The 25,481-nt window shown below is 45.5% G+C and overlaps 1 protein-coding gene across 2 annotated transcripts; it reads right to left on the bottom strand.

Annotated features, from left to right (window-relative positions):
* Window positions 1–4,664: 4,664 nt before the first annotated feature.
* Window positions 4,665–24,511, bottom strand: LOC149333636 (uncharacterized). 2 transcript variants are annotated; one of them, XM_089558723.1, is made up of 6 exons: window positions 22,654–24,511; window positions 21,680–21,761; window positions 21,034–21,108; window positions 16,659–16,789; window positions 8,621–8,729; window positions 4,665–4,732 (listed from the first exon to the last, which is right to left on the bottom strand). In XM_089558723.1, the coding sequence occupies exons 1-6, from the start codon at window positions 22,667–22,669 to the stop codon at window positions 4,687–4,689; spliced, it is 459 nt and encodes a 152-aa protein (XP_089414849.1). In that variant the 5' UTR covers window positions 22,670–24,511; the 3' UTR covers window positions 4,665–4,686. The 2 variants fall into 2 exon arrangements, with proteins under 2 accessions (XP_089414849.1, XP_089414851.1); XM_089558725.1 differs by having other exon boundaries at window positions 4,665–4,737; window positions 22,654–24,509.
* Between the last annotated feature and the right edge of the window lie 970 nt (window positions 24,512–25,481).

Here is a 25,481-nt window from a genome sequence, read left to right as displayed (position 1 = left end):
GGCTAGCTATGCTTAGGCTGGTTTGCCTGGAAATCCTGTTACAATTTTACGGAACTGTGCAGGGCACATCCTTTGGCCTCCGGCCTGAGGCTTCGCAGCAGAACCATTGCGTCAACTACGTCCACCGACGCAAGTCAGTGATTCCAGTCATCTCCTGTGCCCGTTGTTTGCCCCGGTGCCCTCCGACAGCGGGACACAGCCATCTTTAGCGGGTCCGATTACCACAACATGGAGGACTGGCTTGCCTCCTGCGAGGGGGTAAGCGGCCACAACCGGTCGAACGACGCCATGAAGCTAAACAACGTGGTGTTTTACCTGTCGGACGTGGCCAGCTTGTGGCAATGAAACCACGAAGCAGATTTTACTATCTGGTCGGCCATTAAACGCGCCTTTTCTGATTTCTTTAGACACCCTGCATTACGCAAGCTTCGCGCCGAACAGGGCCTGCGAGTGGGAGCCAATCTGCAGAGTCAATCATTCACCAGCTACATCGAGGATGTCATCAACCATTGTACAAGGGTGGACTCGTCTATTTCCGAGGCGTACTGGATCAAGCATATCCTGAAAGGCATCGAAGCTGAAGCATTTCAGATGCTTATCGCCCGGAAGCCTACCATATTCACCGTGTGCCAGAGCTAGGATGAGCGCCGCAAGCAGCGCATTTCGGGCCCCTCACCTTCCGTGCAGCCTCAATCGCATTCCAGCCTCGCTGTGCCGACCTCTCACAGCTCGCTGTTTTAGCAGATCAAAGGTTTTGTGCTTGAGGTGGTGGCTCAACAGCTCTCACTCCATGGCGTTCCGACATCTCCCTCCAACTTGCCTTCGACACTCGAAACTGCGATTTGCGAGCAAGTGTCTGAAGCGCTACCTCCTATTCGTCCACCCTCTCCTGCTGCGGATCCGTTCACATACGCCGACCACGTCCGAAGACCAAGCGCCGACGCGCTCGTTCCGTGCTATCCTCCGACGCTGCCGACTGCCTTTCCAACCGGGCCGCCCCCTGCTCATGTTAACCATTGGCGCACACGTGACAACCTTCCCATTTGGTATGCATGTGGTGTCCCTCGCCACGCTGCACGTCTCTTTCGTCGCAGTATGCTATCACTGGGGGTGACCCCCAAACCTCCGTCTAAGCGGGACCACAGTCCCAGCCATGTCCGTCGCATGCCGAACAGCTTGATGCTTGCGATCGCCGCCCGTATGCTCGCCACCGTTCGCCGTCCCGGCGGCGCCGCTTGTTTTCGCAACTGCGTTTTCATTCCCTTAAACACGAGGAAAACTAGTTGTTCCAGTTTCCGAGGCAAGAACTGCGTATTCGGAAGCATGTTTAAGGCCTCATTTCGCCCGTGCGAATGTGCTCGACGTTTCTGTGCAGGGCCTCACCGCCTTGTACTTTGTTGATACTGGCGCTGCTGTTTCTGTGATGAATGAGAAACTCAGCCGTAACAGAGTTTAACAGAGTGCATGACTACATGCACTCTGTTAAACTCCAACATCAAATCTAAACTGAGATTGTTCGCCGATGATTGCATCGTATACCCCGCCATAACTAACCAAGACGACACGAGCACCATCCAACAAGACCAAAACGCTATCTCACTTTGGTGTGAAACATGGCTCATGCTTTTAAAGACGACCACATGTAAAGTCATGACATTTTCCGGCCTTCGCAACCAGATTAAGACTAACTACTACCTCAACTCTACACCCGTTGCTAAACATCATCATACAAATATCTTGGCCGGCACATGACACCATAGCTATCATGAATTAAACATATTGAAACCAGTTGCTCCGAAGTCTCACGCGTTCTCGGCAACATGCGGCGTAGTCTCTCCGACTCATCCTCAGACATTAAAAAACTAGCATATCTCACATTCGTCAGACCAAAGCTTGAATACGCATCAGCCATCTGGAGCCCATCACAATCATACCTCGCCGCAAACCTCGAAGCCATTCAAAACCGTGAGCACGACGTATCACCTCCAACTATTCCAGAAATTCCAGCGTCACCTCAATGAAAAGAGACCTCGACTTGCCGTCCCACGAATCACGGCGCATCATATCTCGTTTGTGCCTTCTTCACACATTCTGTTATCACCCACGGTCCAGACATGAGCTACTAACAACACGACTAAGAAGATCTTCCCGTTTAAGCCACAGCCAGTCTCTAGCACGAATTTCCACCTGCACCCTTGCAATGAGTAGCTCATTTTTCCCTCATGAAATAGTATTATGGAATTCCTTACCCGAAAACATAGCCGAATACACAGACAGAAAATAATTCCGTAATAAGCTAAAACTTCAGCCATCCTGAATAGACTGTCCCTTTTGTACTCTTTTGTTACTTAGTTTAGTTGCATTTCTGCGCCTTAGTGTAATTTTGTTTCTCTTGCGCTTGCTTGTTTGCTGTTATTTGACTTAGATGTATATCTGCATTGTTTACTGTATTTTTCCTTTCTTTTGTTTTTGCTTGCCTTCGTTGTATTTTGTATTTTGCTCTTCACATTTTTCCACGTTCAAGATTTGTACGTCATGTTAATTCGCCTCCCCCTTATGTAATGCCCTCGGGTCCTTAAGGAGAAAATAAATGAAATGAAATCCCTGCCGATTTACTGTCGACATTCTGCGCCCTAAATCACAATGGCAGGCAGTCTGCTCATGCCGATGCCTTAAAACATGCGCAAGACTCCGTCTGCGCTATTATTGGCACTGTATGTTCACCTACGTCCGTAAGTACGTACGCTTGTGCCTTAATTGTAATCATCGCAAGTCCGCTCCTCACCACTGAGTCGGCCTAATGCAGTCTCTCCCTTGCCCTTGCCGTCCTTTTGACCGAGTTGGGATTGTCCTCTGCGGTCCCCTTGCGTACACTGCTGCTGGCAACCGCTGGGTTATTGTAGCCGTCCACGCGTTACACCGAAACCGCGGCTCTTCCTGCTGCTACAGCGCCGCGCGTGCCTCTTTCCTCTTGCATTACTTCATTCTTCCACATGAAGAACCCCGAGAACTGCTGAGCGACCGAGGGGGCGTCTTTCTCTCTGAGGTCATGGAATCCCTTTTCAACCAGTGTAAGATCACCCACCATACCGCCACGGCTTCCCATCCGCACACTAACGGTTTGATGGAACGGTTCAACCGCACCTTGGGCGATATGGTGTGGATGTACCTCTCGTTCGACCATTCCAACTGGGATAAGGTCCTGCACTTCATCACCTACGCCTACAACACCACGACCACCACCGGATTTTCACCCTTTATTCTGCTCTACGCGCGAGAACCTTCCTGACCGCTCGACACTGTACTTCCATATAGGCCTGACGATTCTGAGTGCACCACCGTTTCAGAGGCTTCCAGGCATGCTGAGGACTGCCGTTTGCTCGCTTGGCCGTTAAGGTCCGGCGAGCAGAGCCGTGAAAAATTTTACCTCGACACCCCCCACGCTGCTGACAGTTTAATGCCCGGCTGTCTCGTCTGGCTTTGCGTGCCGTCTACCACACCAGCCCGGTCTTTCAAACTTCTCCCCAAGTACCATGGACCTTACCGCGTCGTAGAGCGCCTTTCCTTGGTGGACTATACTGTCAGCCCCGTGGCGACCGCGGCAGAACAATGCAGATCTAACCGCGAGAGCGCTCATGTGTCACGCCTGAAGCCGTACTATCATCCATCTGTGTTATCTCCTTGACTCGCCAGGACGGCTTTGCCTTCAGCCTGGGGTGATTGTATAGAGGCAGATGGGCAGCGGAGCCAGGGGAGGTAGTCACACCGCAAGCGCATGGCTCGAGATCATTGGCTTGATGACCGGAGCTCGGACGGCCATTTTGGCTAGCTCTCCTTAAGCTGCTTTACCTTGAAATCCTGTTACATTTCAGTTTTGTTTTTGTTTTATTACATTTCGTTTTATTTTTAGTTCTTATATTTATTTTTATTTTTTATTTTTATATTTAATTTTCATGACAAATTATGTTGCTTATCAACAATTGCTTAACCAACTTTTATACTTTGTTTTATTTACCATACGACTTATGACACAGAGCTCGTGAGAACATCTTCCGTCTGCAAACTTCTGTCCAAAACATCCGTCTACAGCTTCCGTCCACGCTATTTATTTATTTATTTATTTATTTATTTATTTATTTATTTATTTATTTATTTCGGATACTTTCCAGGCCCGAAGGCATTACAGAAAGGAGTGGTAAGATACATAAAATGAACAGTGCATGTTATACAATAATATTTACAAAACGGCAGAAAATACCCAGTCAAAACGCACTACAGGAATTTACGACAGAAAACTTCTGTAGTCTGTCGTATTTTGGGCATGTAGTATTTCTGTAGTCTGTCCTCTGTAGTCTGTAGTGTCATACTTCTGTAGTCTGTCTTCTGTAGTGTAGTATTTCTGTAGTCTGTCTTCTGTAGTGTAGTATTTCTGTAGTCTTTCTGTAGTGTAGTATTTCTGTAGTCTGTCTTCTGTAGTGACGTAATTCTGTAGTGTCGTATCTCTGTAGTCTGCCTTCTGTAGTGCATTTGTGTAGTGTGTTGTATTCCTGTAGTCATTACCAAGTACGCTTTATTTGTCAATTAATATGCAGCTACAGAGCAGCAGTCTGACTCTGAACATTCGATGCATTCCTGCAGTACAGCCAGGTATAAAAACGCCTCACTTGGAGCAAATCGACTATTTATTTACATATATACAGAATTTTTCTTCAGCAGGTTTCTCTTGTTCAGACTGTCCTAGGTGAAGAAAAAGAACAGTGATATATATAGTATGCATACACAACAAATGCATGCAAATGTTACAAAAGTCATACAGTGGAATCTTGATTATGCATTCCCCTTTCATGCAACGATCCACATTTAACATCAAATTGGCACGGGCCCGACGTAAACCCATAGGAATAATGCATTAAAGCCTCAATTATACAACTGAAGAATATGCACACGCCGCTTCATACGATGGCTGGCGGGAACCGTCCGGAATGGGAGAGACATTGGCATGCAGAGCACTTTACTGACAGAAGTGACGTCAACCAAGCTGTTTCCAGATAGAAATCAAGATGCAGACGTGCATGCAACGTGTGACCAAGTGCATCATGGCCTGTAATGACTGTTCTGCCAACGGCTCAGAATGAGTCCGTGCATGCAACCCGCATCTATCAGTGCGAGGCGGTCCGCCTGGCCCGTTTTTCCGCGCGCTTCACTTACGAAGACGTTGCGGGAATAAAAACTGCACGTTCATACCACCATAAAGTTATTGTAGAGGCGGTAAAAAGAGTAGACATTTCTGTGATCGCTGGTGGCTAGTTCAAAAGCGCTTCTCGCTACACCTTGAGTAAAGCACATGTTAGGCCTACAACACCAAGCAAGCGGTGTACTGTCAGCCGGCAGAACGCACATCACTGCAGAAATCGTGCCAAAGGTGGACATTGCGCTTTCTTTTTTCCTTTAAGATACGAATTCTTAGTACAACATGAACTGGTGGGCGAGTTGGTCTGACATATCTTAGTGAAGCAGCGCAACGGCACAAGGCCAAGGGAAGAAGGGGACAAACAGCGCTGAACTGACAACAAATGTTTATTCCGGATGCTAACAGCATATATATACTCTTTTGCACCTTAGAAAAAACAAAGAAACAGAGAGCAGCAGAAAGTATCAATCCCAGTCATTGTGCGCATGCAGCTGTATCGCGTGTACATCGATCATTTGAAATCAGGAAGTTGTGCTCTTTCACCGAGATGGCAACGGAAGGAGTGCTGATACAATTCACACCCAGCTTCATGATCTCAGATGCCTCAATAATCTCTCGTGTAAGCTTATCCTTGTGTTTGGTAACAACTTGGCTGTTTTTGAATTCTGGGTAACATGAACAGTCACGACAGTGAGTACCTATGTGGCGGGCCGCATTCTTGACATTGTTTGCGTGCTCTTCAAGTTTTTCATTAAGACACCGGCCAGTTTGGCCGATGTATGACCCACCACACTTCAACGGGACTGAGTACACCACGTTGTCTTGGCATGGCACATACTTCATCCTGTGGTTTTTCTTGCAATTATGACCAGATTCCGATCTTTTATCCGGGCGATTAACTCTCGCACACAAGCCACTCAGTCTGACAGGAGCCGAAAAAACAACATCTACTCCTGCCTTTTTGCCTATTCTCTTCAAATTGTGGGACACAACATGAACATAAGGTATTACTGCCAGATTTTTTTGCTTGGAATGGGGGACAGCTTTGCCCTCCTTCAGCTTTTTCAATATCCCTTCTGCTACTGATGCCAGAATATGAAGGGGGTATTTTGCGTCTGTTAGCCTATCAACCTGATTGGAGAAACTAAATTCAAACTTGTGTGGGCAGGATTTTTGCATGGCATTTTGAAAGCATGACGCCACAATGCCTCTTTTAACAAGCTTCGAATGGGCTGAGCTGTATGGAAGTAAGGGCTTTTTACCCCTAGGATCAAATGCCCAGCATACATGGAAATCAGTAAAATATAAGGTCAGATCAAGGAACTTAAAGCGATCATTCACAGCCACTTCATGCGTAATTTCCAGCGGCGAAAGCACTTCACAGAATATCGCGCACAGGTCATTCACTTCCGCAGCGAAGCTAGCCGGGTCACAATCTAGTAAAATTAGGTAATCATCTACATATCGGAACACTCTTGCAAGTGTTGAGCTCATGAGTGATTGTTCGAGTGCCCTGTCAAGCTTAGCAAGGAACATGTCACTTAGCAATGGAGCGATGCAAGATCCTATGCAGATCCCATTCTTTTGAACTGTTTTTATTCAAAAGAATGGGATCTGCATAGGATCTTGCATCGCTCCATTGCTAAGTGACATGTTCCTTGCTAAGCTTGACAGGGCACTCGAACAATCACTCATGAGCTCAACAGTTGCAAGAGTGTTCCGATATGTAGATGATTACCTAATTTTACTAGATTGTGACCCGGCTAGCTTCGCTGCGGAAGTGAATGACCTGTGCGCGATATTCTGTGAAGTGCTTTCGCCGCTGGAAATTACGCATGAAGTGGCTGTGAATGATCGCTTCAAGTTCCTTGATCTGACCTTATATTTTACTGATTTCCATGTATGCTGGGCATTTGATCCTAGGGGTAAAAAGCTCCTTACTTCCATACAGCTCAGCCCATTCGAAGCTTGTTAAAAGAGGCATTGTGGCGTCATGCTTTCAAAATGCCATGCAAAAATCCTGCCCACACAAGTTTGAATTTAGTTTCTCCAATCAGGTTGATAGGCTAACAGACGCAAAATACCCCCTTCATATTCTGGCATCAGTAGCAGAAGGGATATTGAAAAAGCTGAAGGAGGGCAAAGCTGTCCCCCATTCCAAGCAAAAAAATCTGGCAGCAATACCTTATGTTCATGTTGTGTCCCACAATTTGAAGAGAATAGGCAAAAAGGCAGGAGTAGATGTTGTTTTTTCGGCTCCTGTCAGACTGAGTGGCTTGTGTGCGAGAGTTAATCGCCCGGATAAAAGATCGGAATCTGGTCATAATTGCAAGAAAAACCACAGGATGAAGTATGTGCCATGCCAAGACAACGTGGTGTACTCAGTCCCGTTGAAGTGTGGTGGGTCATACATCGGCCAAACTGGCCGGTGTCTTAATGAAAGACTTAAAGAGCACGCAAACAATGTCAAGAACACGGCCCGCCACATAGGTACTCACTGTCGTGACTGTTCATGTTACCCAGAATTCAAAAACAGCCAAGTTGTTACCAAACACAAGGATAAGCTTACACGAGAGATTATTGAGGCATCTGAGATCATGAAGCTGGGTGCGAATTGTATCAGCACTCCTTCCGTTGCCATCTCGGTGAAAGAGCACAACTTCCCGATTTCAAATGATCGATGTACACGCGATACAGCTGCATGCGCATAATGACTGGGATTGATACTTTCTGCTGCTCTCTGTTTCTTTGTTTTTTCTAAGGTGCAAAAGAGTATATATATGCTGTTAGCATCCGGAATAAACATTTGTTGTCAGTTCAGCGCTGTTTTTGTCCCCTTCTTCCCTTGGCCTTGTGCCGTTGCGCTGCTTCACTAAGAGATTCTTAGTACAGATACTGCAACCTGCTTCTGCGTAGTGACAGCGGTTTTAGAGAAAGTTTGAACAGAAAGACATGTCGCTGGCATGGCCGTATACTGTGCACTGCACATCTCCGAAGGGTTGTAGTAGTCATATTCCTGGCGCGTCGTTCATATTTTTTCGAGATTCATCCGACAGCTAATTAATGTGCAGCAACAGAGCGCTCGCCTGCCTTGTCTAAAGCCGCCTCTTCCACGCTGAAAAGCCTGGCTGTGTGCGGTCTCAGAACAGTCTGCTAATGTGGTCCATAAGTGCTGTTAACAGTCTGGTTCATAAATATAATCTTCTGTGCGTCATCTCAGTAGCAGACTATCCTTAAGCAGAACTTGGGTAAAGCAGTATCTCACTATAGTAGGCAAATTCCAGTGCGATTTGCAGGTTATTCCAGTGCCTAAGTGTACCATACAGACAGTTAGGAAATACAGTCAAGTTACGAGTTTTGTAAGCACATGAGCTTACCCAATCTATTCATGCATATAACAAGAGACTATTGGCTTGAACAGATATTTACCGCCGCAGGCCACAGCACTTCTGTGCCAGGTAGCGCGTCACCTTCTTGTGGTACTTTTGGAGATCCTCAGCCGAGCAACCCTTCAACTTCAAATAGTGCCAGAAGGAATCTGCACAGATGGGGTAATAAGTAATGTTAGTGTGGTTGAATATAAAAAATGAGCAGATCGAATAATGAGCATTAATACACCTAACATAGGTTGTCAGTTCGAATCCGTGCTGCAAGAAAGGCTCTAACTTAACTAGTAAGTTTATGCTGCACGACAGGCTGAATCGTATGACACCATCTGGTACATTCATGCCAAACGGTTCACCCACTAATTTTACAGGAATGTCGTGACTAAGCAGCCAGACTTTAATGCCTGCCAGACAGATATACATATACTGATCGATATAGTTTAGTTTCGAGCTGTGGTGCTCGAGCATCACACTGCCACCTGCTATTATTTTATTCCATTATCTAACCACCTCGGCTCCCATGGCAACTACTGGGATACACTGCTGCATTGGAGGCTGCCAACTTGGGTTCTATCCGTGGAATCAGCACAACTCAGGCTCAAAACGCAACCAGGCTGAGAACGCAACGCAATGCTCTAAAATTACTACCTCGGGCTAATAGCTCTGGGAGCAAAGCTTCACACACTGGTGCATAATATTATACTTCAGATACATCCAGCAAAGCAGTAGAGAGAAAAGCCCTTTGATGAATAACAAAATTTAGCTGGAGTTTAAAAACCCACTTGCACTCTGCGTAGGTTTGGGACTTGGGGGAAAAAGAGAGGTGCAGGAAATTGCAAAGGTTTTCAAGCAATTTCAACAAAATTTCAAAAATTATACAGCCCCTGAATTAGGGATGGCATACATCAAGTGGTGACAAATGGAGTGACAAAGTTCCTTACACAGTGTGTGCACTGATGAGGAATGAGGAGGATTTGGTGTTTAACTGGAAGATTAACAGCAAATAAAGTTTATTGCGCATATCTGCTGCCTATGAAAGGCTAACCGCCGAATTCAGAAGTGCGCCTCAACTCGATACTCCGTCTCCACTCTGTGGAGTGGAGAAAACAACTGCTCTTCCATTTGATGGGCAGTTAGGATTGAAGAATGCCACTCGGCATTTCTTCAGACAAGGAGCTGCTCTAGAGACCTTCTTCCAACTGCCGTCCCTCGAGGAAGCATGAAAGGCAAATGATGATGAGAATAAGGCGAAAAACTGCCTTTGGCTACAAAAAAGCATGGCATGGCTATTATGTGTCTGTTTTATCACGCTGCACCACCTTAAGAACACAAAGAACCTCACCGTTTATTAGCCTAGTAAAACATCTTTTGCAAGCTGCCTGACGAAAGCAACAGAGAAAAACTACCGGAAACGCTTGCACATCTGGCAACCTTTGCCACCAATGATGTAGCGTCTATGTAGGCATTTACGAATGGTGTAAAAACTGCCGTTCGTCAACTTGTGGGAGGCTGCAGGCCAGCGGCGAAGCTGAGAAGTACCAAAATGGGTTTGGATTTATGGGGTTTAATGTCCCAAGTGACTCAGGCTATGAGGGATGCCATAGTGAAGGGCTCTGATAATTTCATCCACATGGGGTTCTTTCACGTGCACTGACATCGCACAGTACACAAGCTTCCAGCATTTTGTCTCCATCAGAATGCGACTGCCGCGGCCAGGATCGATCCTGTGTCTTTGAAGTCAACAGCTGAGCACCGCAACCCCTGAGACTGCTTCATCATCAAATTATGCATTACATAAATGACACTGCATCACAGAAAAGGACTAACAGTCATGGCCAAACTGTAGTTACAGCCAAAAGTTGGCACCGTGAACCTGCTCCCCACATCCAAAAGCTTAGACAGCTTCAGCCAACACACAGGAATCAGATTGTCTCCCAAACCCCATGACACTGCCTCCCAAAGAAGGTGGCAGCCAATAAGTGGGCAACAAAAAAGTAAACTGTGGGTAACAACTTGAACGTCTTGCATCACGCTACAAGGTGATGTGAAATTTGAGGAAAGGCCCCAAGAAGCACATAATTTTTAGATTTTCAGAGCACTCTTAGCCCTTTAAATGCCAAATGTTTTCCTAAAAAACATGCCAGAAATTTTAAGGAATCAATTTTTTTGTGTACATTATTCTTGAAGCCACTTCATTGCATACACATGGGTAGCTGCAGAGCAGTCAGCTCAATGCACCGATTGTGGTTGACAGCACTCAGACATACAGACAAGGGACAGAAACAAAAAAGATGATGGCACAGGCACTGAACTTAAAACTTTTCCCAGAACTGCCGACATACTGCATAAATACCCACACCACAGGCACCAACACGCAGCGATTTATGCACTCGTGGTAACAAGAAGTGGTATGAGAAGTAGTGGAAAAACAACAAAAGCTAGAAGCAAAAACCAGAGGACACAGCACAGGATAAAACCAGAACAAGGTGAGAGAAAAATTTATAAGCAAGTCATTTTTAAAAGACTGCCAACAGTGGATAGGTTTGACCGAAAGAATATTTAAGAACTGGTCTGATAAAATGGAACTAAAAAACCTTATACACAAACACAGACCAAGCCCAGTGAAAAAAAAAATGAAGGAGAAATGGCAAGAAAAAACACGCAATAGAAGCAAAATGGCGATTGGGTAAGCAAACGAGAATTAAGCAACAAGCGAAGGTGAAGTGTGCTAAAAATTAAAAGGATAAAAGGGGAATAAAAACGCGCATGAGCCACAAAGGTGAAGCCAACAATTAAGATGGTTAAAAGTGGAAGATGACGTACAGTGAAGCCGAGAGATAAAATATAAAAAAGTGAAATTCAATAACCAGTATGAAGGCAAAAATCAAGGAAAAACACCAAAAGAGGGAAGTTGGCAGAAGAGGCAAGGCATGTAACACACATGTAGAACCAGGGCTAGATCAAGTACGTCCACAAAGAAAGGCAATCCTCCGAGTGAAACCAAGCGTGTTCTTTACATTCACCCCGGAGCCTGAAAATCTCTGCGGCTTCCACCATTGCATTGCGTCAGCTTATTACGGGGCTCTATTAACACAGTGGCTTTCTCGAACTTTGGGCAGCATGGCTTTTTTGCGTCCCATTATCAGCAGTGGACTTGCAGGTACCCAAGAGATGTACCCGATAAATCAGTGTAATGCTCTCTTAGCCTTCCATTGATGCCAATGTATACCTTGCAGCAAGAAAAAGGGATTGAGAAAGCACTTGTGCATGCCACTAAGGGTTTCTGTGCAATGCAGTGCAGCCTGTTTCTTTTTTCTTTTTCATTGACGATCCTAGAGAGGTGTGATAGGTGATGGGGGGGGGGGGGGGGGCGGCAGCAAAAAAAGCATCTACTCTATCTCTCGAATTTTCTAAAGGTAAATTTCACAGAACCTTAAGAAAATCGGAGAGAAAGCAGGAGTAGACATTGCCTTTTCTGACCCCCTAGCACCTATTGCAGTTGCGGAATCCTAAATGAAAAAAAAAGACGCTGCACCACGCAGCACAGAAAACCCTTAGCGCCATGCGCGGAGGGCATTTAATCAATCCTTTTGTCTTGCGGCAAGGTATACATTGGCATCAATGAAAGGATAAGGGAGCATAAGATTGATTTATCGGGTACATTTCTCGGGAATCTGCCAGTCGGAAAGAGCAAAACCACAAAACTATCACACAGAGGCAGGTGACAACACAAGGCCGTACTGACAACTGAAAATTTATTGAACAGCAGTGCTTATATAGACAAGTCACGTGTGTAATCTGCAAACAATCGTAAAGAGGCAAAAAAATTCAATGGCAACCATAGAGCTGAGCAAATATGACAATCACCTGCTCAAAAACGAAACAAAAACAACCGGGGGAAACACAGACAGAAACGCTAATTTTCCTGAAAAATGAACACAGTAGGCGTGCTGACACACTTATCTGGCTCTGACCTCAAGATGGCAACAGCCTCGACAATTTCTCTTTCCAACTGCTTCTTTCTTCATCCAATAATCTGTGTGCAGTTCAGTTTGGGATAGCAGTCTACAATGAGACAGTGAGTGGGACGGCAAATGCCTCCGGGTCTACTCAAGGAACACGCATACTCTTGCAAACAAATGTGTAAACATCTACCACTTTGGACGATATAAAACTGGCCACAGGTGAGGGGAATCTCGTACAACATGCCCGTTGGCGGTACTTTTTGAATGCCTCATGCCATGTGCAACGGGGGTGGTGTACACGATTCCTCTCAGCTGTGGTCGATTTTATACCGGCCAAATTGGTAGATGGTGAAACACTCCCTTGCAAGAGTATTAGCATTCCTTGGGTAGGCCCGGACGACCTTGCCTGCCTGTCCACTGTCCCAGTTGTAAAGACTTAACCTAAACTGAACTGCACACTATTATTGGATGAATAAAGGGCCAGTTGGAAAGAAATTCTCAAGGCTGTTGCCATCCTGAGGTCGAAGCCAGATAGGTGGGATAGCACGCCTTCTGTGTCCATTTTTCAGAAAGAATTGGAATTTGTTTCCCTCCCTAGGTTGTTTTTGCAATGATTGTTTGCAGATTACATGTGCAACTGATCCATATGAGCACTCATTTCTTCAATAAATGTTCAGTTGTCGTACCGCCTTGTGTTTTGCCTGCCTTTGTCCCATTCTGTTTTGCGGTTTTTCTAACGATTTCCAACCAACTGGCCTACAAGCACGTCCTAAATCTGCAAGTCCATTGCCAAAACTGTGACCGAAAAAAGCCATGCCACCCATGTTCGAAAAAGTGCCATTGTGTTAAAAAAGCACCAGAATAAGCCGACATGAACTGGTGGGAGCCGCCGGGATTCTGAGGCTCGAGGATTAATGGGCAAGAACACCCTCAGAAAAAAAGATTGCCTTTCTTCAGGATGTTTGACCTAGCCCTGGTTTTAAAAACATCTTGCATGCCTTGACTTTTCTGCCAACTCCTCTATTTTCGCGTTTTTGTTTGCTTTTATCTTTAATACTAATTGAATTTCACATTTTGATATTTTATAATTTAACAAAACTTCTGTTTGGGCTAGATGGTGCATAGCTATAAATGAAATGAAATTTAAGCGCACACGAAAAACGCACACAAGAGGAGATACACACAGGACAGGCGCTAACTTCATCTGATTTATTCGCAGGTAAGAGAGCGAAAATATATACATAAAACGAGGCATGCGCAGTAAAGAAACAGCTCAAGGTATCTGTATTCTGCCTGCAAAAGATTAACTGATGTATCACTCACACAGTCATGCCCCCTCTTCCTGATGTGAAATGCTTCTAATAATTCACGTGCCGTCTTATCACCGCTCCTGCCAAGAATCTTTATCTCCTTCAGCTGCGGCTCGGCTCTGCAGTTCGCACAATGGTCAGCCAAATGTGTCCCTCCACCCCTTAATGCCCGCAAATGTTCCCCCGCCCGGTCATTGACACACCGCCCAGTCTGGCCTATGTAAGCCCTACCGCAGGTCAAAGGTATCTCGTAAACGACACCGGAACAGCAGTCGACATACTTCTTTGAGTGCTTCTTCCTGCAGCCACTCTTCTTTTCCGTGCACGAAATGCGTGAGCAAAGGTGGGCAAGTTTCTTCGGTGCGGAGAACACCACAGGAACGCCGTGTCGGCTTGCCACCTTCTTCACATGATGGGCAACCTTGTGGATATACGGAACCACTACTGGTTTAAACGAGTTCCTTTCTAGTACGTTCGCTTTGGCGAACATGACCTGCTTGGTTTTTCGAAGAAGGGCCTCGGCCACAGAAACAATGACCGCGCCGACATAGGTACATAGGCACGTCCTCAGTAGGTACCTGCAGAAACACCTAGGCTCTCTACAGGTCCATGACCCCTTTACTGTAAAAAACTCGCTGCAGGTTGTACAGTTTCTCGAGGGTAATTCTGCAGTTGGGTATATGTTCTCGGTAGATGTGGAAGATCTGTTTTATTCTGTGCCCCACGATGTTTTGTTCGGTGATGTTAGGAGCGCGATAGAAGAAAGCGGAGAGGTGGAGTTCCAGAACTCATGCGGTCTTACAGTGGACAATTTTATGCGCGTTCTTGAGTTTTATTTAGGTGTCACTTTTATCTCTTTTGAGAATAAATTTTATCGTCAGAGACAAGGGATCTGCATTGGGTCCTGCGTAGCCCCTGTGCTTTGTAACCTGTTTTTAGCTTTTATTGACCGCGCCCTTGAGCAAAGCTTTAATGGGAAGGGAGTGCTGAAAGTTTTTAGGTACGTAGACGATTTTCTTATTGTTTTGAAAAAACTAAACAACATTTCTTACACCGAAGCAGTTGGCAGCATCCTGGAGAGCTTTCAGCAGAACGGGAGGGGATTGAGATTTACGCACGAACTCCCTTTACAAGGTTCGTTGCAGTTTTTAGATGTCAATTTTACTATAGGAGTTGATCATGTTTGTTGGGAGTACGCTCCGAGGGCACAGAAAGAGCTTTTACCTTTTGATTCCGCTCATTCCAAAACAGTTAAGAGGTCTATTGCCGGCCTATGCCTGGGGTCTGCTCTCTCGAAGTCGTGCCCGCGTGCTATGCAGTGTAGCTTTAATAAGCAAGTACGCCGGCTACTTATGGCTGGGTTCCCCTGCGCGGTCATTGTTTCTGTGGCCGAGGCCCTTCTTCGAAAAACCAAGCAGGTCATGTTCGCCAAAGCGAACGTACTAGAAAGGAACTCGTTTAAACCAGTAGTGGTTCCGTATATCCACAAGGTTGCCCATCATGTGAAGAAGGTGGCAAGCCGACACGGCGTTCCTGTGGTGTTCTCCGCACCGAAGAAACTTGCCTACCTTTGCTCACGCATTTCATGCACGAAAAAGAAGAGTGGCTGCAGGAAGAAGCACTCAAAGAAGTATGTCGACTGCTGTTCCGGTGTCGTTTACGAGATACCTTTGACCTGCGGTAGGGCTTACATAGGCCAGACTGGGCGGTGTGTCAATGACCGGGCGGGGGAACATTTGCGGGCATTAAGGGGTGGAGGGACACATTTGGCTGACCATTGTGCGAACTGCAGAGCCGAGCCGCGGCTGAAGGAGATAAAGATTCTTGGCAGGAGCGGTGATAAGACGGCACGTGAATTATTAGAAGCATTTCACATCAGGAAGAGGGGGCATGACTGTGTGAGTGATACATCAGTTAATCTTTTGCAGGCAGAATACAGATACCTTGAGCACGCATTGTGATATGACGATCTGTTTCTTTACTGCGCATGCCTCGTTTTATGTATATATTTTCGCTCTCTTACCTGCGAATAAATCAGATGAAGTTAGCACCTGTCCTGTGTGTATCTCCTCTTGTGTGCGTTTTTCGTGTGCGCTTAAATTTCATTTCATTTATTGATATTTTATCTCTCGTTTTTACAGTAGCTCATCTTCCTCCTGTAGCCATGTTAATTCTTGGCTTCACCTTTGTTGCTCATGTGCATTTATTCCCCTTTTATTCTTTCAGTTTTTTAGCTCACTTCACCTTTGTAGACCAATTCTTGTTTGCTTGCCCAATCACCGTTTTCTTTTCACGGCATGTTTTTTCTTGCCATTTTACTTTTATTTCACTGCCCTTGATCTGTGTTTGCGTGTAGTGTTTTAGTTCCGTGTTATCAGACCAGTACTTGAAAATTTTGGTCAAACCGTTCCACTGTTTCACGTGCTGGTGGTCTTAAAAATGACTTGCTTAAAACTATTCCTTTAACCTTGTTATGGTTTCATCCTTCCCTGCTCTATAGTCTTGGTTTCTGTTTCTAGTTTGTGTTGTTTTCCCACTATTGGCCATATCACTTATTGTTGCCACGAGTGCATAAAATTGCCACCTGTTGGCGCCTGTGTTTTGGTTATATATGCAGTGTTTCGGTGATTCTGGAATAAATCTGTAGTCAGCACCTGTGCCCTCACATTTTTTCTTTCTGACCCCAGTCTGTGTTTCTAAGCTCTGTCAACCACAAAGGATCAGACCAACTAGACCGACAGCTTGTCCTATTCAAGCTCAATGCGTACTTTTCAAAGAAATGCTATGGCGAAAACACTGTACTTACAGTAAAGCCTGCTTGACTGAGCGAATACCACTGGCAATTCGCAAATTCCCAGCCTGCTCCTGATTGCTGGCTCAAGCCGCACGCAACTTTGTGGCTTGCACGACTTCCACGCAACTCTTGGTCCCTTGAAACTGAAACATAGAGGGATGAGTGAGAGATATCAGATTTGATATGCTTGTATTGCTGCAATGACTAAGAAAAAACGATATTTTCCATAAGAACAATTATTATTTCACACTAGCTTCGCAGAGTAAACCTCGTTTATCACGACCTCGTTAACACTGACATACTGCACAGTCCCAGCCTGACTGCATCTAGTTCTATGGTGTCATATGCTTGTTAGCTATGAGCCCTTGGCCTTGCACCGGTTAATACAGACAACCACGGAATGGGCAATCAGCTCCGACCTTTTGAGTCATAGATACTCACAAGCTCAGTGGTCCCAGGGGTTCTAGAAATATTGGCAGGGCGACACAGTAACAAGCATTCCGCACCACTTGCTCTCGCTTCATTGCAAAAAAACTCTCACAGCAGACCTGTCCTCCATTTTGCAGTGTGAAAATAATCAAATTCAAAGCATGCACACAAAATGTGGACCTCTCTTCGAACAGAGCTTCAGAAATACGGGTATAATTATTGTAATTAAACCTACCTGCAGTTTTCAATTTATCCTAAAATTTTATGCAACTCGACAAGCAATAAGCATTAAAAAGGAATTAAAATAGCCAGCACTGTTTAAACAATATAGCTACGAAGAAATACGAGACGTATCCACTACTCTCCAGTGGTTCTTTAGCTTCATGCATTATCAATCTACACTTTCTTACAGGCACATTTGCACGTGAAACTTGGGTTTAACCCAATCTTGATGAATCTTTCTGGAATGCAACAATCAGGAGAAACCAGTTTTACTCAAAAACAAAGGGCCCTATACAATGCATCACAAGGCCGGCTAGGCGCACTCAAGACTACAGCCCCTTCCACAAGTCTCCAATTTGCCTGTCCTCTACAAGTTGCAGGATCCCTGTCCACTGCTTGTCGAATTTCGCTATCCCGCCTTGCTAGTTCTCCCACTGCCCTTCTCAAACTCTTGGAATTCTGTTGCTCTAGCAGATCATCAGCTATTGTATTATTTTTTGTTTTAGCACTACACACTCCATGCCAACAATGCTGGATAATGTACTTTAAATAGGTTTGTAGAGCGTGCAAGTGGCTTGCAGCTTGACGAATAGGTGAGAAAAAAACGCGGAGCCTGACAAATAGGTGTGAAAAAAACGTGGGTTATTTGGAAGAAATGGGCTTGGGCAGGAGATGTAATGCAAAGGCAAGATAACCAGTGGTCCTTAAGAGTGATAGAGTGGATTCCAAGAGAAGGCAAACGTAGCAGGGGGCAGCAGAAAGTTAGGCGGGCGGATGAGATTAAGAAGTTTGTGGGGATACGGTGGCCACAACTGGCGAAGGACAGGGTTAATTGGAGAGACATGGGAGAGGCCTCTGCCCTGCATTGGGTGTTAGACTGATGATGATGACAACCTGGTGAATTTGCCTCGCAACAACCGCTGCAGCCTGATATTTTGTAGAGCAGCACAATGGCCTTCATTTTTTGAGTGGTGAAGTATTCAAATAGCATTTTGTTTCAACCATGAGTGTAAAGGGAAGACATTTTATGTTGCACAAAATGAAGGAATTACATGCATACTGGGCTTTGGAAGAATGCCCTGTGGACATTACAAAACACTGCCATCCTTGCTTTATCTCTGCCAGGTAACAAAATTCATTATTCTCCAAATACTTTGGACAAAGACAAGCTGCCGTGCACTCATTCGAGCTCAGTGGACTTTCCCTCAAACCAATCTTCAGTAAATAATATCAGGATTAGGCAAAAGTAACTGTAGTGTATTTCAGTGAGTCAGTGCCTTTTACAGAAAGTTTTGGAAACAAAAGTTTATGAGCTTTGTGAGCACATGATTGCCCAATCTATTTACATAGTCAAATGGGAAATTTGCCTTCCTATTCAATTTATGCACATTCAAACAATATTTACCGCTGTAGGCCACATCAGTTCTGTACCAGGTAGCACATGCCAAAAAAAAGGCTTGATAGCGTAATAAGTAATGTGTGGTTGACTATAGAACTTAAAATCTAGACCATATCTCTTGGATCTAATCTTGACATATTTCTGCATAATACTATACTGCAGATACAAAAAGCAAAGCAATAGAGAGAGACAGAGAAACTTTGCTAATGAAATGAACAAAATATTTACTTAAAATCACTGACCTGTTACTCAGCATGAGGGAGGAAATAAGAGGGAAAGACGAAGGAAAACAGGTGCAGAAAATTGTTAACGTTTAGAAAATAATAAATTTAAACAATTTTTGGAAATGATGTATTCATTACTTTACTTGGTTTTAAAGGGTTTAATGCCACAAAGCGGCGCAGGCTATACAGGGCGCTATTGTAGAGGACTGGAAAATTCTTTAGGTGTGCTGACATCACACGGTACCTGGGCCTCTAGCATTTCGTCTCCATTGAAATGAGACTAGTACAGCTGGAATCAAAACTGGCTGGAATCGAACCTGCCTCTTCCGGGTCAGCAGCCAAGCACAATAACCCTCAGCCACCATGACGGCTCCCATTTGGGGTGACATGCATCAATGTGGTGACTGACGGGGCTGACAAAGTTCACTTCAGAGAGGGTGTGCATTGATGAGGTTATATAGTTCAATTCTCCCTGTGCCACATAATTAGACAGGTAAAAATTTATTATGAGCATATGCTGCCTATGGCAGGCCAAGAGATGTAAGACACAAAGCATATGTCCATAAAATGAAAGCAAGAACAGCACAATTTCCTGCTGTGAGTAACCGCTCCACTATCCAAAAGGATAGCCAGCTTCTTTAAAAAATGTATGTCCTGCCTATGTCCATTTATGATTCCCGCTCAGATTTTAATTCGCATTTATTTCCAACCAACTCAGTTCTCTCCCAATCTCTTATCATTAACCCTATGATTTTCCTGAGTGGTTCACCGCACTGTTCTCAATTTTAAGCCCTTTGTAAAGTACCCCACTTTTCCCGACAGCTTAGCAAAGGCAAAGCAGTTTAAAATTTCTTTTTGAGCATACTGCAAGGTGCTGCTCGTAACTTCTGAGTGCATGCCTAAGGCAATAAACCCCTTTCTTATTCTCCCAACCATTTCTTTCAAATGCTCTATATCTGTGCATGACCTGGCCGAGGTGTATTCTGTTTCGACTTCCAGTACCTTACTGCATTTCATAAAAAGGCCTCTTTCCTGATTATTAAGTATTGATTTAGCTCTCATTTTCACACTGAGTATTGATGTCCTCAATCATTTGCAAGAATTCATCACTTATACTACAACTCACCATTAATACTACAATAACATGAAATCAAATATAACTGAGCGGTTCTCCATGAGTCTTCGCATTTCCTGAACCAACCTGCTGCTATGCAGAGAGGGTCACCTCGTCTAGCATCATCACATCTTGTTCAGGGTATGTGGGTTGTGCAAAGTAAACAACAGTTGATTTCAGGTCACTGCAGTCAAAGCTACAAAGTAGCTGGTGCAATGAAATGTTAGTTCTAAGAAGGTCTGCTCGTTTTTTTTTATGCAGGCCCAAGTGAACACAGGCTAAACTGCATGCTGTTTGATGTCAGTGCAGGATAAAGATCCCCAGGTGGCCAAAATTATTCTGCAGCCCTCTGCTACGGCACCTCTTTTCTTCTTTAACTCCCTCCTTTATCCCTTCCCTTGCATCATTGTTCAGGTGCCTATCAAGATGTGAGACAGTTACTGTCACTTCCTTGGCTCAAAAACCAATTTAAAATTTTTCAAGGATACTGTCAAGAACGTAGAGGTACAAACTGTACAGTATAACCACATGCCACAGCAATAAACCAGCAATACATCTGCGCTGACAGGAGCTTGCCAAGTACGCTGCAAGGATGCTATGCCACACAAGATTTGGTGTCATCATACAATGTTACTTTACTGACTGACATTTCAATGTACAAGCACTAAATACCATTAAAGTATTATTGTACAGCACAACGTTTTTAAAAGATAAACGAACATTTTGGCCCTTTTAGAGGACACACATGCATAAAAGGCAACAGGTGTGGAATAGTCACTGCACCTGAAGCAGGCTCAACTTTATAATAACAGCGCAGTGTCAAGAGCTACATGTGCGGCTATATTTCGTACAAATTTGCAGTTCATGTAATAAGCTGAGGTACTGCTGTAAAGTGCATGTAGAGTTCTGCATGCATTTTTAAACACAGCAGTGAGCCTATGTTGAAAATATTTTTCAAAACAGGCAGGTAAGGTATGCGTAACTGAAAAAGATAATTACCATGAATGGCTTGGAGGGATGGCACAGCTGAAGGCAGGAAGCACGCATGGCCCAGCAGATGCTGGCAGCTGGCAACTGCAGATAAATACGTCCCAACCAACAGCTGTCAGTGCCAGTGACAATGTCATGAATGACGACAAAACAAACTGTCGACTGCTTCAGAAACTAAAATGAGGTATTAATATAGGAACACAAAAAGCAATGAGGTGGCCCATGACAAAATAAATAAGGAGATTGTATGTGAAACACCCATACACATTCTTTGAGTACATTTACATGACTGTCATAACCACATTGAAAGATGAGCTGGCTGGAATACCGCTTTATTCTTATGCATGATGAAAACAGCCCAACTATTCGAATATAGCATGCGCAGGCTTTAGTTAATTACTATTAGGGTGCCTTGCACCAGCGTCTAATGTATTCTTAAATTGAACATAGCACCCAGTCGACCAGTTTACCTTGCATAAATGAGAAGAGAAAATGCAAAAGACATGCATTCAATACCAAGGAGCCCGATATCTCACGTCACAACTGAGCATGATACGAAAATTAGTAGTGCATTTAACAAATTCCACACAAATAAAAACAGCAAAACATTTGTCGAGTGGTAATGCAAGTAGGGGCAAGAGCAAAAAAAAAATACCGAAGAACACTGGTGAGTGAGGTGCAGGGAGGTCTGTGGGTAGGGTTCCGTGCCTGGGAACAGTTCCGAGCGCGGAGAACTGCTGCCGGCAGTCAACCAAGAATAAATAAGAGAAAGTGAAAATGAATAACAAACCATCACCAATTGCGAACGACCTGAAAGCGGGCCGCATAAGCGAGGCATACAGCAAAAAGCTTGAAATCCCAAATAAGTGTGCAGTTGCATCCCCAACAGTTCAGTGCCCTGAAGGAGAGGAAGCATGGACGCCTACAGTTCAGGGAAGACACAAGAACGACCTAACTGACATAATATTGCCAAATTCTGTTCCAATGGGGAAGCACAGATAAAAAGTTTACAAATGACTAGTACATATGCGCCAGCCTTCCACATGCGATCACTGTCTTCAAAATAATTTGCATGACGAATATTAAGAAGTAAGCACTGATCCGATGAGCACCAACACCGAGCAAAACCATCCGTCGTCTGTTCGCAGTTCGCCTAGCGCGAGTGCTTCATCGCGCAGCACTGCCGCTCATAATAATCTTCTAAATAGCACAAATCCATCCGATGGGTACCAGCCGCGAGCAAAATCACCCGTTGTCAGTTCCCTCGCCTGTTCTCAGCTGTCCACGCAAAAGCGCTCTCACCCGCGGCACTGATCGTCGTCTTCTACGCAGTACAAATCCATGCCAGTTGAATGTAGTAAACATTGTAGTTTTTCGCAGCGCTAGCAAGCGACCGCATAACTCTGCTGTGATCTCTGGTGGCATTTTTATTTACCACGGCACCTGAGTACTAAACGCAGACTATGAAGCAAGACTTGTCACGCAGGCTATACGTCCGTTCTTTTCAGGCAACGCATTATAGCTGAGGCAACCGCACGCAGACTGCCTCCACTGCCATCCCTATATAGCCGCACACTAATAACGCGTGTGAATACAGATCAGTAATAGAGAAGCGGTGACGGTACTCACCAATCATGCAGCTCATCCAGGCTTAGTAAAACCGCGCCGTCGTCTTCATTGCCTTTCCAGATGACAAGACGTCGTAGCGCTGCCTTTCTTCACGGCTTTGCCCGTCCAAACTCACCGATGTTGACTGGGCGTAATACTCGTCGTTGGCTTCCAAAACACACTTCTGTTCTTCACACATGTCCGCCGCACAAGCACTCAAACAATGCCATGAAAATCCAAATAACACAAAACGTGAGGCAACGCACGCACTGACATGGCGCCGGCGTCAGCGGCTTTGCCCTTGTTTTTGCGTCGTTGAAAAACTGCAACTCAAATGCGCTTTTTTACTACTAATATTTGAATTATGTTCAGAAGAAAAATATTTCAATTGTTTTAAATTTATTTTTTTATTAAGTGCGAACACTAAAGCGCTTTTAAATACTTTTGTAGAAGCTGCGATCCTGTGATCCCATCACCCAGGGTGCCCCGGATGTTCTAGCAGACGATGGAGCAGACGACGGCGCAGACGACGCTGTTGACGGAATGAAATTTCGTTTGCTGCCAGCTAAAATCTCTTAATTGCGACAAAACGGGCAAAGAAATGCACCGTACCTCAAGCTGGTGCATATCAAGGATATGTTGGACGTGAGCGGTAGGACTGAGAGCAGCTGCGATGCATTACTTTGACTGACGCGGGCATGCTCGACGGAGATTTACACGAAACTGAGGGCTTAACTGTGACCCGTACAAGCGGATAACTTTGATATCAACTGCTTTGCGAAACTACGCCGATAGTTGCGTCACACTTTAGCTGATATGCAACAGCGGCTCGCACTCGCCGCATCTTGCTCGCGTGTACTTTCACAATTGAGCAAGAGCCCACATGGAAGCCGATAGAAGCAACTGTGTTTTCGAGTTCAGATTGTTCCGCGAAATACGAGCAGCTTGTTTTAGCACGCACTCGAATTGTAGTTCTCAGCCAGTGCGTCACGAGCGGTGACGATGGCCTCGATGACGAGCGTAAGAATCACCTTAAGGTGGCCGCAACGAAGCCGGTTTCCCAAGCGTATACAGTGAAAGCTCGTTAATTCGACCCCCGTTAATTCGGAAAATCGGATAATTCGACGCGCGCGCGAGGTCCCTACAATTATACATAGGAGTCTATGGGGCGAAACTCTCGTTAATTCGAACAAATTTTGCCGTGCGTCGGTTAATTCGACTTCACTCCGCAGCCCGCCAAGCCGGTTTGCCGAGAGCAAAAAGAAAAAAAAAACTGCCATGAGCGGCGCTACTGTACGGCTGATAGGCCATCCGTATGGTCATATTATCATCCATCCATCCATCCGAGGAAGCGAGTTAGCGGCGGCCGAAGCGGCTGGCGTCTTTTTTTTGTGCTTTGTTGTGTCGCAGCAGTCGCTACGATCGCGGTTATTTACGGCGCCTTTTTTGGTAAATGCGCGCTTTGTCAGCGTGTTTACTGCGCTGCTTGTTGTTGCTGTTTTGTTGCGACTGAGAGAAGGGTGAAAGGAAATTGCAAGGGATTGCCTACTGGCTCAGCCGAGCCACCACCGCTGCCATGTGCAGATAGAGGAGAGTTAAAAGATCAGAGGAAAGATAAAGAGAAAAGATAAGACGCGCGTCCCAGCAACAACGCCGTCCCCGCGAACGCTGGCTGAAAAAACAGATAAGCGGGGAGCCGCGCTCCCTTCACCTCCTCCCCACCTCCTCCCCGCGCTGCTTTCGGGTGGGTAGCGCGCAGGGCCTGCGCGCCTCGCCTTTGTGTCCTGTCAGCTGACCGAGGATGAAATAATTAAAGTGACAGGCGCTGACAACGACGACGATTTACGATTGTGAGCAGTTGTCCCAAATGCCGAAGTGCACGGTGAAAGGAGCCGCAGAAGCCTTGTCTGTGCGCGAGGACTTCTGTGAACAAATCCCTGACGGCGCGTGTGCCGCGGAGCACCTGGCAGCTGTTAGAGCTATCGTAGTCGCTCAAATTCGCTCGAAAAAGCAGACGGTGATTACAGATTTCCTTGCCAAATAAAGGTATACGTCCTGTTGCGGCAAACATTGTTTTTTGTTGTTCATTCGAAAATTCGACATTCGGATAATTCGACAATTTTTCGCGGTCCCATCAGTGTCGAATTAACGAGCTTTTACTGTATGTGAGCTAAAAGTTGTTTACCTGTGCTGCAAACGTGGGCTCAGTCGCAGTCCAGCCGCTAGCTGCTCAGTTTTCCAGCCTTGCGAGCCCAAGTCGCTGGCTGCTGAGCATTGCGGGAGCTGAGCTTTCAGAAATGACACTGCCCGCGAGCGCGCCGGGCGACAAGTTTGCACTGCTCCCTGGATGTCGTATTCGTCGCTAAGCCTGGCAGGTTTCATATCGATGCCAGAGCTGAGAGTGCTTTCGAACTGGCTAGCGCTGAGGTGCTACTCTCTTCACTGTACGTTGTACTGTGAACCATGTCTCGTAGTGAAATAAAGATATGCGCGGTTTCCGCGCTAACGGTGACGTCGAGGACGAGTTTAATAAACGCTAGAAGGCAGCAGATATTCGATGCATATATGTGTGCTAAATTTGTTCACCTATGCTGCATGCAAACGTGAGAATAAAGTCTCGCTCAGTCGCAGGACAGACGCTCGCTGCTCGATTTTCCAGCCTTGCCTGCTCAGTTCGCGAGCTACTGAGCCAATCATTGAGCGAGCCGAGCTTTCGGCAACGACGCCGCCCGCGGGCGCGCCGGCCGACGAACTGCGCGCTGCTCTCTAGCTACCCTTGTCGTCGCTAAGCTTAGCCGATTGCACATCGACGCCTAAGCTGAGTGCGATTCGTAACTGGCTAGCACTGA

The sequence above is a fragment of the Amblyomma mixtum genome, chromosome 8 (assembly GCF_055824585.1).
Source record: "Amblyomma mixtum isolate Tamu chromosome 8, ASM5582458v1, whole genome shotgun sequence".
NCBI lineage: Eukaryota > Metazoa > Arthropoda > Arachnida > Ixodida > Ixodidae > Amblyomma > Amblyomma mixtum.
The sequence above is the reverse complement of the archived record's forward strand: the minus strand, read 5'-3'. Positions and strand labels throughout refer to the sequence as shown.

Coding starts and splice junctions, on each gene's coding strand:
- LOC149333636 (XM_089558723.1), bottom strand. Junction 21,109..21,679: donor TCACTCACCAGTGTTCTTCG/GTATTTTTTTTT, acceptor ATTTATCTGCAG/TTGCCAGCTGCCAGCATCTG. Junction 8,730..16,658: donor TCAGTCAAGCAGGCTTTACT/GTAAGTACAGTG, acceptor CCATCTGTGCAG/ATTCCTTCTGGCACTATTTG.